Below are 12,077 nucleotides of genomic sequence, written 5' to 3'. Positions count from 1 at the left end.
GCTTGGAAATTAAAGTGATCAGGTCACTTCAAATATTTACAGCTGACAGGCAGCAATGACAATGTTAATTGCAGAGCTACCTGAAATCATCATGTTAGGGGTGACCTTTAGGTCTGCCAGGGCTAGAAGGTGCAGTTCCGCCATGAGACCCCCCCCCCCGATCCCAGAGGAGATTGGTGAGGTCAGCCCTTTCCCCGAGGATCGTTGGGGTATCCTTCCTTTGCAGATTGGCAGTGACAGAGAGGCAGATGCCTACTGGACCGAACCTCCTTGACCACCCTCTGGGTCCAAAGCATCAGGCCAGGATGTCAGTTCGAAGATGCCAGGCACTATCGACACTGCCAAGGCACAGGATCGGATGGGGGGTCTAAATGGGGGTCTGATTAGAGGGAATTGGATCACCACCACAGTGTGTGTGTGTGTGTGTGTGTGTGTATCTGTGTATGTGTTGGGTGGGAGAGAGTTGATCCATTATTTGTGAGGGTTTGGGTGTTCAGCTGGGGCAGGGGGAAAGGTCATCATTGCATTTTGTTGTCTGTCTCTGAGTGCAGAAATCAAGGCACCCTCTAAAAATGTTGCCCCAATCTCTAAAGCCAGGCAGGCTGGTGGGTTTATTGGGATGCTTTAATTTGCAGGTGGGCAACCCTCCAGTTTTTCCACTCGTGGGCACTTAGTCCCGATTTGGGTGAATTCTGGTCTTTATATTTGTACAGCACTCTACCAACTGGAATTCTCTGCTCCCCAAATCGCTGATGTTCCTTCAGCATGATTCATAACTATATCAAATGGAAGAAATTATGAAATTATCTGGAATATATACTTGTGTGTTGTATTTGATTTATGTTTCAATGTACTTTTGAAGATTACAAGCAAACAAAACCCTTCTTAACTTTGAGAATTTGCATTCATGCTCCAAGTATTGCAATCTATTTCATTAATAAACAGAACTCTGTTAACCCACATTTTTCATCAACTGGCACCAACCATTCCCCATGCATGCCACATAAGAAAAATTATATTTTAATTCAAACATCTTACGTATATAAAGTTGTAATTATTCACTGTTCTCAAAACAAATATTATGTATAAATCCAAGAACAATAAAGATCAGCGTTGGTCACATTCTCACCGATTTACCATCATTTTAATGTATTTTAGATCTGCATGGATTTCAAATGTGTTGATGCCTCAATCCTAAAATATGATTGTGACGTGCAGAAGAAATGCAATGGCAATGGTGTAAGTAAGAGCTCCTGTGTAAAGTATTAATTCTAATTAAAACACTGATTTTTTTTTTACTGAACTCAAAATTGAAGGTACAAGTAGGGGGGCACAGTGGCTCAGTGGTTAGCATTGTTGCCTCACAGCGCCAGGGACCTGGGTTCAATTCTGGTCTCTGTGGAGTTTGCACGTTCTCCCTGTGCTGGCGTGGGTTTCCTCTCACAGTCCAAAGATGTGCGTGGTTGGGGGTTTATTGCCATCCTAAATTGCCCCTTAATCTCAGGGGGATTAGGAGGGTAAATATGTGGTGTTATGGGGATAGAACCTCAGTGGGATTGTTGTCGGTGCAGGTGTGATGGGCCAAATGGCTTCCTGTAGGGATTCTATGATTCTAAGTAAATCATAGTTTCCCTTGGCTAAAATAGGTTGCTTTATTCACTACTTAGGCAGCTTCCTCTTAAATTCAGGGGACCACATGATGTACAACACCCCCATTCAGTCCACAATGGTAACTCACCTTCCAATCAATTATTGTTTTTACTTCCCACGTCACTACCACTCTGCACACAGCCTTCTACATTGTTCCAATGAAATTCAACATTAGCCTTAAGAAAGAGGAGCTCATCTTTTAATCCAAACTCAAAATTTATATTCAGATCGTACACACAGCTTGCTTTTTTTAATGTTTTCTTTTGTTTTTGGATTACATTATTTGGTAATTATTCCATTGCTGTTGAAAGCTAATGCACCTGAAACATTAACAGTTTCTCTCAACAAGACGCTGCCAAACTTGCTGAATATTTCCAACACTTATAGTTTCATATCAGATTTCCACCATCCCCACTATTTTGCTTTTGTATTTCTGTTGTCACGTTTACACCTCCTTTACATTTTGTTTCTTTTGTTTGTCGAGGCCGCACCTGGAGTACTGTGTGCAGTTTTGGTCGCCGTACTTACGCAAGGATATTTTGGCCTTGGAGGGAGTGCAGAGGAGGTTTACTCGGCTGATACCGGAGTTGAGGGGGTTGAGCTATGAGGAGAGGCTGAATAAACTAGACTTGTGCTCGTTAGAGTTTAGAAGAATGAGGGGAGATCTCATTGAGACATATAAGATGATGAATGGGATGGATAGGATAGAGGTGGAGAGACTCTTCCTGCTCAGAAAGGACAGTAGGACTAGGGGGCACAGCCTCAAGATAAAGGGGGTGCGGTTTAGAACGGAGTTGAGGAGGAACTTCTTCACTCAAAGGGTGGTGAATCTCTGGAATTCTCTGCCCGTTGAGGTGGTGGAGGCTGCCTCGCTAAATATTTTTAAGACGCGGGTTGATGGGTTTTTGATAAGCGAGGGGATTAAGGGTTATGGGGAGAGGGCGGGAATGTGGAACTGAGCCACGACAGATCAGCCATGATCTTACTGAATGGCGGGGCAGGCTCGAAGGGCTGGATGGCCTACTCCTGCTCCTATTTCTTACGTTCTTATGTTCTTTTCAACATTTAATCTGCCTTTTCTTCCACCCTAAATCACAGATTTTCCCATTTGTTCTTTTCTGTACTGCTGTGCTTGTTTTGAGATCTGTAATACCACTAACGTTTTGCAGATCTGACAAAAGGTCATTGGCTTTAACTGTTTCTCTGTCCAGGCTTGCTGAAAACTTCCAGCATTTTCTGTTTATAGCTTTATATTTAGGGTGTTCCTTTGTCTAGATGAAACAGTTGGCCCATTGCTGAACTAGAATCTGTATTTTGAACAAGCAATGAATGTTACAGACAGCTCGAACACTGTTGCCTTTACCACTATTCTAAAATATTTACTATTTTCCACCTTCTGGGTTTAAATTAAATCCACATGAAGGAAATGACAACACAAGTTTTGCGAAGACATCAGAATTAAAGTTTAATGTTTCTCGTGCAGTTGTATATGAATAATGACAAGACTACTTTATACGCAATGATGTTGGTTAAAAGTGGTTTAAATAATCAAGTTATGGTTTTCACCACTCTGGTCAAGTTATCTGGAATGTACGCACAGAAACAGACCACTAATACAGGAGTCAGGTACTTCAGATTTTGAAAAGCTGAAATAAAAAGATAGAAATGCTGGAAATATTCAGAGGGGGTCTGGCAGTATCTTTGGAGAATGAAACAACATTTAGATTTCAGGAACAGCCTTTCAAACTCATGAGAGTGTGTGTACAATACCATTCCATGGGTGTGTTTTCCTGTATTGTATTTTAATTTCAAGGAGATGGGTTTAAATCCATCTTGAACCTCCCTTTCTGATGTCGGTGAGAAAAGTGTATTTTCAATCCAGTTCCTAATTGGTGGGGAGCACATGATACAAAATTGACCAAGTTTTGGCAAAGTTGTGCTTTGTTTTTCTGGTGAAAGGTAATAGATGGATAGAAAATAAATGTTTACACGATGTGTTAAGAGGGGGTGATGATAAATTTGGTTAATTAATTTATTGGGAGTAATAGCAGTCTAAAACAGTTCATCCAACATCAGCCACTGGATGCTAAAGTAACCTAACGCATTTGGATTAGCACAGTGGTTAGCACTGCTGCCTCACAGCACCAGGGATCCACGTTCAATTCCGGCCTTGGGTGACTGTAGACTTTGTTCTCCCTGTGTCTATGTGAGTTTCTTCCAAGTGCTTCAGTTTGCTCCCACTGTCCAAAAATTTGCAAGTTCGATGGATTGGCTATATCTAAATTGTTCCTTCGTGCCCAAAGGTGTATTAGTTAGGGGAGTTAGAAGGGGAAATATGTGGGGTTGCAGGGATGGGGCCTGGGTGAGATGATGTGTCAGAGAGTCAGTGCAGACTTGATGGGCCAAATGGCTGCCTCCTGCACTGTAGGGTTTCTATGGTTACCACCAATTCACAGACTTGTGGATGGGATCTTGACAGAATAGTTTATTTTTCTTACATAATGTAAAGCTAGTTCATTTTGGCAAATGTTTATATTGTTCTCCAATAACTTTGCACTTCTGTAGGAATGAATTATTTTGACCCAAGTCATATTTTGGTTTTCAGATATGCAACAGCAATAAGAACTGTCACTGTGACAGAGGGTGGGCACCTCCAGACTGTGTAAACACTGGCTATGGAGGTAGCATTGACAGTGGACCAACCTATGACGGCAAGTGAAAACTATTTTGTTAGCTTATTGTGTTCAAATACAGAGCTGAAGCTTAAAATGATAATGTTTGTGACAATATTAAAACTACACAACGGTCTGCTTGGTTGGGACTATGTCCACTCGCTTAAACATCCGCCATTTAATTGCAGTGTACAGTGTGTAATGTTGCAATTTATCAAGGTTGCTTCAGCAGCACTTACCAGAGTAATGGCCTCCAGGCCAACCCTAACTTATTGTCAATGCTTGCAGAGGCAGGAGTGTAGTGCTGCCTGTGAGCATTGGAGCACCACTCCAGCACCACCTGAACACCACTGGATGCTAAAGATGATAAATTCTCCTTTGCTGACTGGCTATCCATTCTGCTGCTCCGTTAACGGTTGTGGTGGCCATGGCAGTATGGTCAGTGATGCAGCTGGCTCTATCTGAGCAGCAGCAGGTGTTACGGGATCTGGAGGTGGAGGAGTGGAAGGTGACCTAGACCCTGAGCTGTACCATGTAACCATGGAGGAAGCCATTCAGCCCATTTTGTCCATGCCAGCCTCTGGTGCCTGTTCTAATCCCATCTTTCTGCACCCAGCCCTTAGCCCTGTTGCTTACAGCACTTAAGGTGCAAATCCAGGCACTTATTACAATAGTTTAGGCTCTCTGCTTCCACCACCAACTCGGGCAGCAAATTCCAATAACCCACTACATTCTGCATTTAAAAAAATTCTTCCTCATGTCCCCTCTACTGCCACTTACCTTGAATCTATGTCCCCTGGTTTAGAATTCTCTACCAAGGAAAACAGTTTTATCCTGTCCACTCTGTTTCTTCCCCTCATAATCTTGTACACCTCTTATCAACTCGCCCCTCAGCCCTCTTTGTTCCAAGGAGACTAACCACAACCTATTCAATTTCTCCCCATTGCTACACTTCTCTAACCCTGGCAACATTCTTGTAAACCTCCTTTACACTCTCTCCAGAGCAATTACGTCCTTCCCCTGATGTGGTGACCAGAACTGCACACAATACTCCGGTTCTGGTCTCACCGATGTTTTTCCAACTCCACCTTGTATCCTTATTTTTATATTCTATACCTTTGCCAATGCGGAAGAGCCTTTTTACAATCACGCCTTTCGGGACCTGTGTACTTGTAAGGCAAGATCTCTCTCTTCATCTGCCCTCTTGGTGTATTTCCATTTATTGTGTACTCCTTGGAACTGTTTGACTTCCCTCAGTGCATAACCCCACACTTCCCTGTGTTAAAATCCATCTACCGCTCACTTCACAACCCCATCGTTATCGTTTTGGAGATTGCTGCTTGTCAGTCATCTGGAGCTGGGTGTGGCTCGTGGTAACTGCCACCTGAGCTGTGCAGCTTCAGCCAGCTCTGGAGCTGGTGCTCTGGTCAAACCGGCTGGTCAGCCTTCCGACTCAATATTTAGTGCCCACGTCACCATTTGCGTCCATAGCAAACGCCGGTGCAAATTGGTGGCAATTTTGTTCCTTTACTCTGCTGGCAGCTTTCTATGGAATTGACAGCACAGAATCAGGCCATTTGGCCCACCTCATCTATGTTTCTATTCCACACCGACCTCCTTTGATCCTTCTTGACCGGAGTAACCTTCAGCTTATTTCTTTCTCCTGTTTATCAAGTTCCTCAATGTATCTGTAACTAGAATCGTAGAATGGGTGAAGTACTGAAGGAGACCCTTTAGTACATTGTAGAGAACTGCCACAAAGACAAAGAAATCAGCGAGTTCCACTCTTCCATCTTTTCCCTATAGTTCAGTGAAATCTTTTCCCCTTAGATAATTATCCAGTTCCCTTTCGAAAATTGCAACTGAATGTGTCTCCACCACACTCGGGCAGTGCATTCCAAACCCAAGAAAAAGTTCCTTTGGTTTTTTTTGGATACCTTGGGTTTCTCGAGATCCACTAGCATCTCCCACCCACTCCAACAGGGTTTGCAATAGTCCCCACTTTCAGGGAACTACTGGGATGACCCCATTGGTGTGAAGAGGGACAATCTAAAGGGGCCCCCAATGGGGGGAGGATGTCGGGTGGCAGGGGGGAGGGACGGGTGGTGCCTCCTGGGCATGACACCCTGGCACTGCCAGCCTGTGCCCCTGGCATTGCCAGAATTAAGGTGCCAATGTCCAGTGGGCATGGGGCAGTGGCAAGGGCCAGGGTTTGATGTGGGCCTGTGCTTGTGGGGATTGGTGGGCAGCACTGCGGAGGTCCCGGGCTGGTCAGCGATCAATCTGGCCAGCAAGCAGGAACCTGACAGTTTGGGCCCTCTGTGCATGCACTGAGATCCGCTGGTTTCAGCAACCCCCCACCCCCGTGTGAATAGACACCGCCCCCTGAAATTGCAGTGCACCGTGTGTGGAAGATTCGAGTGAGAACTCCGACTGAAAAAAACAGTTCATATCCTTTTTGAGACTGATCCAGTATTTTATGAAGGTTTGTTACTTAATTGCTTCTGTAGTCTGTGCCTCGACCTATGAAACCCAGGTTTCAGACTGTTTTCTCAGCCTGACCCACCACCTTCAATGATTTATGCACATGTACACCTTGGTCCCTCTGCCCCTGCATTTCCTTTAGAATTGTAACCTTTATTTTGTTACCTCTTCCCCCTTCTGACCATCACTTCACACTTCTCAACATTAAATTTCTTCCCATTTCGCCTGCCTGTCCATAACCTCTTCAAGTCTATCTCTATCCTCCTCACAGTTCACAACACTTCCAAGTCTGGTGTCATCTTCAGATTTTGAAATTGTGCCCTGTACATTCAGGTCTATGTTATTTAGTGTAACTCAAGAAAAAAAATCCCTCAGTTAATAGTAGTTAGTTTTTCTGTAATTCATATTAATAATAGATCTGACTTAAATAATTCAGCGATAAAATAATGCAATTCTAGCTATCCCGATCATTTAAAATACAACATGATTTGAAATAAAATGCCTGCACTAATAACTTTAATTCAAAAAACATAGCTTTGCTGACATTTAGTGATTCAAATGATTAAAACAAAGAACAATGGAATAGTATATTTCAAACCATAAGGCCAACACATTTTTTTCGAGCTCCTGCAACGCAGAATTTGCATGACACCTGTGCTTAGATATTTTCCAAGTTAAATGTTGCCAAGAAGTATCACAATAGGAAATCCATGCGTACACAGTATTTTTCTTTGATCAATGTAGATCTAACTTGTCTAAGTCTATGATGTGATGACTATAGATTGTAAACTGTTCTCCGGTGCTCATAACATTTTTGTCAAGTTTTTTGATGTCTGTGTCTCTGCCAGTGTGACTCTGCAATCACGTCACAGTGCTACTGACTTCTCTCTGAGTAATGATTAGTTTCTGTTAATTAAGCGTCTTTTTTCCTTCCAGATAAAAATACAGCACTTAGGGATGGCCTGCTGGTGTTCTTCCTTCTCGTGGTACCTCTGCTCCTTGTGACTATTTACTTGTTTGTGAAAAGAAATGAACTAGTGCGAAGATTCTGTCGAAAGCGAAGTTCACAAACGCAGAAGTAACAATTTTACACTTTTCAATGTCAAAGCATGTCTGTATTTTTTTGAGAAAAAAGGCAATGGCGTGCATTCTGCAATCTTGTTTGTCCCACCATTGCTGCCAGCCAGAATACAGAATTTGACACAGCCAAAATGCTAGTTACTGCAGAGAATCACGATTGTGGGTGAGGTTAGAGTGTTCTGGCTAATGCCGGCAGTTTGAAAAGAAGCATAAAACTGTTGGAAAAGCACAAAAATTCTGTCAGTATCAGATGAAATTGATTATCACGCACGCAAACTCTGTGATGCCTGCTTTAGACGAAACATTTTTACTTGGGACACTATGCTTCTGAATTGTAACATTCAGAAATGATGTACCTCACTGCCCTTGTTCCTTCTTGATGTGGAGATGCTGGTGTTGGACTGGGGTGGGCACAGTAAGAAATCTCACAACACCAGGTTAAAGTCCAACAGGTTTATTTGGTAGCACGAGTTTCAGAGCGCTGCTCCTTCATCAGGTGAGTGAGCCACTTACCTGATGAAGAGGCAACACTCTGAAAGCTTGTGCTACCAAATAAACCTGTTGGATTTTAACCTCATGTTGTGAGGTTTGTTCCTTCTTGTTGTAATGTTTAGACACAAGGTCTTGAATTGTAGTGAAGCGGGGGATAATATGCTTCTTTAATAGTCACTGTGGAAGGCTTTGTGGTTGTGTCACAAGCTCTGGGTATGAAGTTCTGGTTCAAGTCGAACTTGAGGACATGATGGCCTCTGAAGCTGCAATAATAATGTGGTCAGATAGGTTAGTTACCTGTGATTCCTTTCAATATGCCTGATGCTCAAGAGTGGGTGAGTTTTCTGGTCAGCCACAGTGCAAAAGACAATGCCAAATCACTCCAGTACTTTTCCAAGCATATCTGTGGACCATGGGCGGCACGGTAGCACAGTGGCTAGCACTGCAGCTTCACAGCTTCAGGGACCTGGGTTTGATTCCCGGCTTGGGTCACTGTGTGGAATTTGCACATTCTCCTTATGTCTACGTGGGTTTCCTCCAGGTGCTCCGGTTTTCTCCCACAATCCAAAGATGTGTGGGTTAGGCTGATTGGCTATGCTAAAATTGCCTCTTAGTGTTCTGAGACGTGTAGGTTCGAGGGATTAGTGGGTAAAATATGTAGGGATATAGGAGTGGGGTCTGGGATTGTGACCGGTACAGGCTCGATGGGCCGAATGGCCTCTCTCTGTACTGTAGGGTTTCTGATTTCAATTTGTATGATTTCTATGATCGCCAACACCCTGTCAAGGCATGGTACATGAAGGAGAAGTCACAGCACTTGCATCACCCTCTCTTTGTCAAGTTGAGATATCTTGAGCTGAAAACATAAAGGCAAATTTGATTGTCAATACTGTATGACAACTGTCTTATGACCCTGAAAAGCAATCTTTATAGATGATTTTGACCTCAATAGAAGTTGAGAATTTTAAAAAATTCATTTATGGGATTTAGTTGTCAATGGCTATGCCAGCATTTATTACCCATCCCTATTTACCCTTGAGAAGTTGGTAGTAAGCTGCCTCACTGAACTGCTTCAGTTCCTGAAGTTTGAGTGCAGTGCTGTTCGGGCCGGAGTTCTCAAATGAGCTAAAGGTTGTAAGTTCAGATAGTGTGAGCAAAGAGCTGCACCTTGCATCTCATGGTCTGAGGTGACCTGCAACTTTTTTGTAGCATGCTGTCAGCCTTGATGCTTTACGCACCTGCAGTGTATATGAGATGGTTTTCTGGAGCAATATGTTGATGAGCCAACAAGAGAGCAGGCCATATTGGACTGGGTGTTGTGCAATGGGAAAGGATTCATTGGCAATCTTGTTGAGAGAATCCTTGGGACCAAGTGACCATAATATGACAGAACTTTTGTCAAGATGGATAGTGATGTCGTTGATTCTGAGAGCAGGGTCCTGAATCTCAGTAAAAGTAACTATGATGGTATGAGACATCAATTGGCCATGATGGACTGGGAAACATTACTGAAAGGAAAGACAGTGGACAGGCATTTCAAGAACGAATAGGTGAACTCCAGAAGTTGTTTGTTCCTGTTTGGCTCAAGAGTGATAAGCAAATTTTGGCCAAACTATAGCTGAGAAGGGAAATTAGAGATAGTATCAGATTCAAGGAAGAAGCATATAACTTGGCAAGAAAAAGCAGCAGGCCTGAGGATTGGGAGCAGTTTAAAATTCAGCAAAGGAGAACCAAGTGATCGATTAAGAAGGGAAGAATGAAATTATGAAAGTAAGCTGGCAGGGAACATAAAAATTGTTGGCAAAGGTTTCTATAGATATGTGAAGAGAAAAAAATTGGCAGAAACAAATATAGGCCTCTTACAGTCAGAAATAGGAGAATTCATAATGGGGAATAAAGAATGGCTGAGAAATTAAATTTGTACTTGGCTTCAATATTAACTACGGAAGACATGAATAATATACCAGAAGTGCTGAGAGAAACATGTTTCAGTGAGGAGCTGAAGGAAGTCAGCATTAATAGAAAGATGGTTTTCGGAAAATTGATGGGATTGATTGTGGATAAATCTTCATCGCAGAGTACTGAAGGAAGTGACCTTGGAAATATTAGATCCATTGGTGGTTATATTCTAAAATTCTTTGGACTCTGGAATAGTTCATATACACTGGAGAGTAGCTAATGTAAACCTGCTATTCAAAAAGGGAGGTAGAGAGAAAACAGAACTATCGACCAGTGAGCTTAATGTCGATACTGGGAAAGTTACTAGAGTCTATTATCAAAGATCTCATAATTCAGTATTTGGAAGACAGTGGTATAATCATACAAAGTCAGCATGGATTTACAAAAGGGAAATCATGCTTGACGATTCTATTGGAATTGTTTGATGATGTAACTAGTAGAGTTGATCGAGGAGAACAGTGGATGTAGGTTATTTAGACTTTCAGAAGACATTCGACAAAGTCTCACACAACAGACTGTGTAAAGTTAAAACATACGGGATTGCAGGTAATGCCTTGAGATGGATAGAAAGCAGACAGGAAGCAAAGAGTTGGCATAAATGGGTCTTTTTCTGATTGGCAGTCAGTGTCTCGTGAGGTTCCTCAGGGATTTGTGCCAGGACCCCAACTGTTCACATTATAAATTAATGATTTGGAAGAGGGAACTGAATGTATTATCTCCAAATTTGCAGATGGTAAAGAATTGGGTGGGAGGGTGAGCTGTGATGAGGATGCAGAGATGCTTCAGCATGATTTGGTCAGGCTCAGTGTGTGAGCATCTGCATGGCAGATGCACTATAATGTGGATAAATGTGAGGTTATCCACTTTGGTAGCGATAATAGGAAGACAGATTATTAGTTGAATGGGTGTAAATTGAGAGAGGTGAATACTCAACAAGACTTTGGAGTCCTTGCGCATCAGTTGCTGAAAGTAAGCGATCAGGTACAGTAGACAGTAAAGAAGGCAAATAGTATGTTGGCCGTCATTGCAAGAGGGTCTGAGTGTAGGAATAGGGATGTTTTGCTGCAATTGTATCGGGTGTTGGTGAGGCTACACCTGGAGTCTTGTGTCCAGTTTTGGTGTCCTTATCTGAGGAAGGATGTCGTTGTTACGGAGGGAGTGCAGAAAGTTTTACCATACTGATTCCTGGGTTGGCAGGTCTGTCATACGAGGAGATCCTAAATCGGTTAGGATTGTATTTATTGGAGTTTAGAAGAGTGAGAGGGGATCGCATACGAACTTATAAAATATTAACAATAATTAGTGCAGCTGGCTAGGAGAATTGTGCATCAGCGAATTCGCAGGATTTCTGCAAGTGTTTGTGCTCCACTTGGATCTCCCACACCCGGATTTCTGGTGGCATCTGCGCGATGCTGGAAATTAGCTCGGAGGCGGGGCTAGCATTTAAATAGTACTTTACGTACTATTTTCAATGCTATTAGCAGGCCCAGGACTGAATTCTTCAGGCCCACTGACATCTCCTACCCCACTTGGAGTATTTCACTCCATTGAGATTCAGACTAGCTCCCCACTTTTGGGGAACTCGCGGCCTGGCTCTGCTGGAGTGAAGGGGGTCAACTGGGGACTTCCAAAGGGTCGGGCAACAGTGGGGGGTGGGGGGGGGGGCGGTGCCCCTTTGGCATGGGCAATATGGCAGTGCCAGCCTGTGCCCTGGCACTGCTGGGCATTGGGCAGTGCCAA

The 12,077-nt window shown here is 43.1% G+C and overlaps 1 protein-coding gene across 2 annotated transcripts in view; it reads left to right on the top strand.

Annotated features, from left to right (window-relative positions):
- LOC145361175 (disintegrin and metalloproteinase domain-containing protein 9-like) overlaps positions 1 to 12,077 on the top strand; it is a 141,765-nt gene that overhangs the window by 104,175 nt on the left and 25,513 nt on the right. For both annotated transcript variants that reach the window (XM_080216796.1, XM_080216795.1), the window contains exons 17-19: positions 1,159 to 1,239; positions 4,256 to 4,361; positions 7,743 to 7,884. In XM_080216796.1, the coding sequence (XP_080072922.1) occupies positions 1,159 to 1,239; positions 4,256 to 4,361; positions 7,743 to 7,884 (329 nt within the window). The remainder of the gene's footprint in view (positions 1 to 1,158; positions 1,240 to 4,255; positions 4,362 to 7,742; positions 7,885 to 12,077) is intronic.

Source organism: Carcharhinus amblyrhynchos, chromosome 34 (genome assembly GCF_965287045.1).
Source record: "Carcharhinus amblyrhynchos chromosome 34, sCarAmb.v2.hapA, whole genome shotgun sequence".
NCBI classification, from domain to species: domain Eukaryota; kingdom Metazoa; phylum Chordata; class Chondrichthyes; order Carcharhiniformes; family Carcharhinidae; genus Carcharhinus; species Carcharhinus amblyrhynchos.
Note: the sequence above shows the minus strand (reverse complement) of the source record. Positions and strands in the feature narration are given on the sequence as shown.